The 6,023-nt window shown below is 40.8% G+C and overlaps 1 protein-coding gene across 1 annotated transcript; it reads left to right on the top strand.

The window, feature by feature from the left end:
- The first annotated feature begins 451 nt into the window (after positions 1 to 451).
- On the top strand, positions 452 to 5,228 carry LOC130167226 (mitochondrial uncoupling protein 2-like). Its single transcript, XM_056373197.1, has 6 exons — positions 452 to 1,062; positions 1,610 to 1,814; positions 2,899 to 3,102; positions 3,769 to 3,870; positions 4,206 to 4,386; positions 4,514 to 5,228. The coding sequence occupies exons 1-6, from the start codon at positions 934 to 936 to the stop codon at positions 4,626 to 4,628; spliced, it is 936 nt and encodes a 311-aa protein (XP_056229172.1). The 5' UTR covers positions 452 to 933; the 3' UTR covers positions 4,629 to 5,228.
- Positions 5,229 to 6,023: the final 795 nt, after the last annotated feature.

Here is a 6,023-nt window from a genome sequence, read left to right as displayed (position 1 = left end):
AGTCCATGCAGCAGAGGCAGAGACATCGTGACTTTTAGACCCTATGATTTTTAGAAAAACTGGATTCTGTCAGTTCCACGATGCAACTTGAGTCTTCCGTTGGATGGTCAAAACAATATTTTTCAACACCACACCAAAGCTTGGAACTCAGGATTTCCAGTTAACAATTTGTAGTCCTCAAGCCCAAGTTGAAGACTACAAATGTGTTTCTCAGAAGTGACAAAGCAGAAGTAACTAATTCACACTGTGGCAAGTAAAGCGAGTGTAAAATATGTATAAAAGTGGTTTTAACATTTTTAAATTGAATGTGCTGCTACAGAAAATATGCCCAAAATAAGTAACTGAATATGTTTTTGTTTTCGTAGAACCGGTTGAACAGGCGCCCCAAGACATGAGGCTGATGTGTCGGACTCCTGATGACACTGGGACAAACTGACCGTGGGTTATTAACATGTAGTGTGTCAGGGCGGTGCAGCAACAGCAGCTCCGCTTAAAAACAGTCAACAAGTCCCGAAGAGGCGGATGTCGCTTGTGCAGCAGTCAGGCGTTTGTGCCGCTGCTGCCGTGCGGTTATTTGAGGAAGCGGCTGCGGTAGTGTTTTCCTTTTCTTTCTTTGTTTGTTTCTTTTTTTGTTGTTGTTGCTCTTTAACATTTGAAAGTGGTATGATAGTTACGAGCTTTTTTATGGCGAATGGCACAAAAAGAGGACTTTGTTTTTCCCAAGACAAACTTCTCATTACCCGAAACTTGAGTTTGGTTGCAGCAGCCTGCCTACCTGCTTCTGATCTCAGGCTTGAAATCATGACAGCACATATGAATCGGTTATGCGGATATTTGCGTTGAAGGACCTAAAGCTTTACTGCGCACACGGGCTCGCTCGGTGTTTTTCTTGTGGATAAGATTTGGTTGATCCTTTGGGCTCAGTCATTGATCATGGTTGTTGTCGGAGGGACTGCTGATCTGGCCCCTACAACCACTGTCAAGTTTTTTGCAGCTGGAACAGCTGGCTGTGTGGCCGACCTGGTCACTTTCCCGCTGGACACAGCCAAAGTCAGACTGCAGGTGAGGATGCACTATTGCCAGGCCATCAATCCCCCAAACAATTACCCCGAGCTATTTCAGATTAAGCACATCAAACTGGTGGTGTCATAGTTTTTATGAAACTGATCTCTCTTCTTGATGGTCTCAATGCTGTCAGAACACTTTGCCCAGATATAATTCTCTACTTTTCATCTATTTTTGGACCTAAAAAAACAAATCTATGGCTGTTTGTACCAGATTACACCATAAAAAACTCATCTTGTGTAATTTATGTGTTATTGTAGAAATACCTCCTCAGGTCATAAAACTCCCCAGATTCCTAGAAACAAGATGGCCTTGGTGTCAGCCTCAGTGATATTTACAGCCCTGCTTCAGGAATATCTTAACACAGGTGCTGTGTATGTCAAATCAAGGATGCAACACTTGCAGTCAATAAAAAAGGAAACTGATAATAGGCATATAAACGTCATAGCCCCGATTCTCCCAGGAAACTGCTGAAAAACGAATCTCAGCTCAAACACTGTTTAGGGATTTAAGTCTTTGATTTGTCATTTTATGTTTTCTCCAGATTCAAGGTGAATCCAGGCTCACGCTGGAAGGCAAGGCGATATACAGAGGTGTGTTCGGCACCATCTTCACCATGGTGAAAACTGAGGGCCCTCGGAGTCTGTACAGTGGACTGGTGGCAGGGCTGCACAGACAGATGAGCTTCTCCTCAGTCCGCATCGGCCTTTACGACACCATAAAGCAGGTCTACAGCAGGGGATCAGAAAGTATGTGCCATCACAGTCAAGAATCTGTTTCTGCTGCCATATTCATCCTATTAAAGTAGTTGCTGATTAATCTTGGCTGACCAATTTAATTAATTAACTAATTGTTGCTGCTTTAATCATTTCTTATTCTGACCTGCAGTTGCAAACATAAAACAGCGACTAGACTAAACGACAACTGGGACAGGTGTCCAAGCTGTAAATGCATGTGTGGCAAGGCAGACTGTGTCATACAGTATTTTGAATTCATCAAAAAGAATATACATAAAAATAAATATGTTCTAGACAAAGAAATATGCCTTTGGTGTCTCCAATACCAACCAGTTAGGTCAATTTATACTGAGCTTATTGAAGGAGATATTTTGAGACTGTTAAAACACTGCCCCCAAATGTAGGATAAATACACTACACTGTAGGATAAATAGAAAATCCCAATCAAACAACTATTTACAATCTATAACAGACTAGTTCAATGCACAGAGTGTGTTTAAAACAGACAGAGCTGCATGTTATGAGCTCATTTTGCAGTTAACAGCACCAGGATGTGGGACACAGGGCAGATTCCTCTGTGAGGGAACAGATCTGTGATCCCTGAGGCCTTTCCTGGTTCTCCTCCATCAATGACACATTGTGTCAACTCGGTTGTTTTTAGCTGGAGACACAGCTGGTATTTCATCCTGATGACCTCGTTGGTTACCATCCTCATCCAGTGCAACTCTGCAGATAACAAGCAAAACACGTCAAACCAGTTTCGAATGTTAATGAGAGAGTTCTGCCTGAAGCTTTTTAGTGTCTGTGTTCTTAGAGTAGACAGTGCTCTTGTGTCCCAATAGTGTCTGATATATTATTTTAATCACACAAATGCTTGAAATGAAGCTTCAGAACTGAGGGAAATGTAGGATGCATCATGTCATCATTTCTTGTTGATTGCTCACCAGGACAGACATTTTGAAAGGTGAACTCCACAGCCAGAGTTCTACTTTTCTTTCTACTTAATTCACTCCTCTATGTCTCCATCGATAGATAGATTAATGTACTACACTCTGCCTGGAAGAGAAATGTCTAATACGAGTTGCTTGTATGACAGCCGCAGGAATCGGGGCCCGGCTGCTGGCAGGCTGCACCACAGGAGCGATGGCCGTGGCCTTCGCTCAGCCCACTGATGTGGTTAAAGTCCGGTTCCAGGCTCAGGTCCGCCGGCCTGAGAGCGGCTCTGTGAGGAGATACAACGGCACCTTTGATGCCTACAAGACCATTGCCAGGGACGAGGGTGTTAAAGGGCTGTGGAAAGGTAAATGCAAGTGGGGAAATAAGAACACAAATTTGTAGATGTACCGCATAGTGGGTGTAGTGACTGTGTAGTACCGGCTGCTCATTGCACTCTAATTGTTTAGACGTGTCCTCGGGCTTATGATCTCCAGTCATTACCACCACTTTGTATCGTGACACCTTTATTTTCATGTGTCCATAATCTGCAATGTCCATGACCTCCAATACGTTTTTTATATGGACAGAAACAGCCACGAGGTTGTGTGAGTATACAATCAAAAAGTGCCTGCTCCTTTACAAAGAGCAGCACCTGTGTTTTCTGTCTTGTGGACAGCCTTGGCTTTACCATACACCGCCTAGCGCTAGTTGTAGTTTTAAAAATGAAAAAAGTCTACCAGACCTCTGCTCATCATCTCTGCTCCAGGCTGCATTAGCTGCTATTAGCACAGCACACTTGAATCTCACAGCGAACTGTCAGATGTTAGATTTGCATTGTGGGTATTGTGTCAGGTTGTGACATGGAAGAAAATACGACAAAACCTCTGGTTCTGCTGCATCGAATTTGGATCCCTTTTTTTTTTTTAACTGTCCATCTGATTCATGTTGTAGGAGTGCATATAGGTGGATTATTCTTTTAAGGTTCTTCAGGTTGAATTTTATTGTTTAAAATGTTGAACTGTTTTTTCAGGTTGTCTGCCAAATATAGCTCGTAATGCCATCGTAAACTGCTCCGAGCTGGTGACCTACGACATCATCAAAGAGCTCATCCTGAAATACAACCTGATGACAGGTGAGCTCAGTCGCTTCAAATAAAATCCTCAGTATTGAGAAGCCTCATTTCCCCTTATTGTCATTGCTCTTTTTTTGTAGGGCAAGGTAAATTTATTTGAATAGTGCCTTTCAGCAACAAGTCAATTCAGAGTGCACAAAAGGCATTCGGAAAAACACATTTAAAGAGTAAAACAGAACAGAAGAGGAAAATAAGATAAAATAGAATGAAACCGTAGGATATAGAAATTACTGTGAAGTTACAGTGATATGAATAAATAGATAAGTAGTAAATAAATTTACTCTACACAATCTTCTCTGCAGCCCTGGCCAAATCAGATATTTTGTTTTCCGCAGACAATATGCCGTGTCACTTCACAGCAGCCTTCGCGGCAGGTTTCTGCACCACCATCGTAGCATCTCCGGTGGATGTGATAAAAACGCGCTTCATGAACTCGGTGCCCGGACAGTACAGCGGTGCTATTAACTGTGCCTTAACCATGCTGATTAAAGAGGGGCCCACAGCTTTCTATAAGGGGTACGTACTGCAGCATGTCAGAATCCATACTGCAAAAATTCTATCTTTAACAACGAAATAAAAATAAATGAAACTTTCCATTTTCATAATTTCATCTTTTTTTCTTCTTTTTCTTTTTTTTTTTTAGATTTGTGCCCTCTTTTCTTCGTCTGGGTTCCTGGAACATTGTGATGTTTGTGAGCTACGAGCAGATTAAGAGAGCTGTGATGAGATATCAGCGGTCCTGGGAGTCTCCTCTCTGAACCTCTCTGACTGCTGGTTTGGCTGGAGTGGTACAACTGTTGTGGCAACTCCAGGACTGCCAGCATTAAAGCTAACGGTTTGGTTGTGACTGCTGCTGGTCTGGGCCTGTTCTGCCTCAGGGATAAATCTACATCTTATTTAAGAGGCCAGACTCCAAAGAGAAACTGCAGGGAAGACGAATGTCGACGTCTTGCTAACTTGCACACGATATTTTATAGATGTTCTTAATAGTAATAGAAATAATCTTTTAAGCCCTGGATCATTTGCCCTAGACTAATTTTAGAATTGGGCCGAACTCACTGGTGAACAGACAGACAACACTGTCTGTATCTTCCAGAATCTGCAGCTCTGTATTTTTCTTCTTGTGCTCAGAGTACAGTGTACAATGTGAGCAGAAAAGTCGCAGGAAGGCTGATTAAAACGTGTAGTGTGAGTTAACACATCTTACATGATCAAAGTGTCTGCTCAGCTTTACTGGGACATTTGAATAGAAACAGAGCCATTGCTAATGTTACTGGTGACACCTGTGCATATTTGTACTGTGAAATCTGTGTGGCTGGCGATGCTTTCTTTAAGCACAGTAAATCACTGGTTTTCTAGCTTGTCTTGGTTGGGTTTTTGTATCTTCTAATGTGTGCCTTCAGCTGTTTTTATGATAGTGTGAAAAAAAATCAAGTCCTTCATAGGCATATTTAAGAATGAGGATGGCAGCAAACGGTTATTTTCATTATGGATTAACCTGCTGATTTTTTTTTTTTTTACAATTAATGACATAGTCTTATAGTCTATAAAATGTCAGAAAATAGTGAATAATGTTTATCACAATTTCATCAAATCACTTGTTTTGTCTGGCTAGCACATCAAACACCCAAGAAAATATTCAGTTACTGTCATATAAGACAAAGAAAAAGCAGCAAACCCTCACAGCTGAGAATCTGGAACTTGGGAATATGTGTGATTTTATTTTTTTTTTTAGATGAAAATGTTCTTTAACAATCACTTATCAAAATAGTTGATGATTATTTTTACTTTGTCAAGTGACTAATTAACTAATTGTTTCAGATCTATTACAAATGAACCAAAGCTATGCAGTTTATACTGCCAAAGTTAATTTTAGGTTTTGCAATGAAGATAATTTTAGTTTTTAATACTGTGCAATATGTGAAACATACATAATGTATAGATATTGAAGTTTTTATTTGTACTCTAGACATTTCAAACAATTAAAACAGGACACTGGAACCACATCCATAAGACACATTTCACAAACCAAAAATATCTATCAGTGTTTTTTGTTTTGTCTGTTTGAAAGAGCAGATTCAAAAACAAAGGAAGGCAACCAAACACTGACACACATTTATACACAATGAACCCCACCAAGCATCACTCCATAC

This window comes from Seriola aureovittata, chromosome 4 (assembly GCF_021018895.1).
Source record: "Seriola aureovittata isolate HTS-2021-v1 ecotype China chromosome 4, ASM2101889v1, whole genome shotgun sequence".
Classification (NCBI taxonomy): Eukaryota; Metazoa; Chordata; class Actinopteri; order Carangiformes; family Carangidae; genus Seriola; species Seriola aureovittata.
This window is presented reverse-complemented; position numbering and strand designations above follow the sequence as displayed.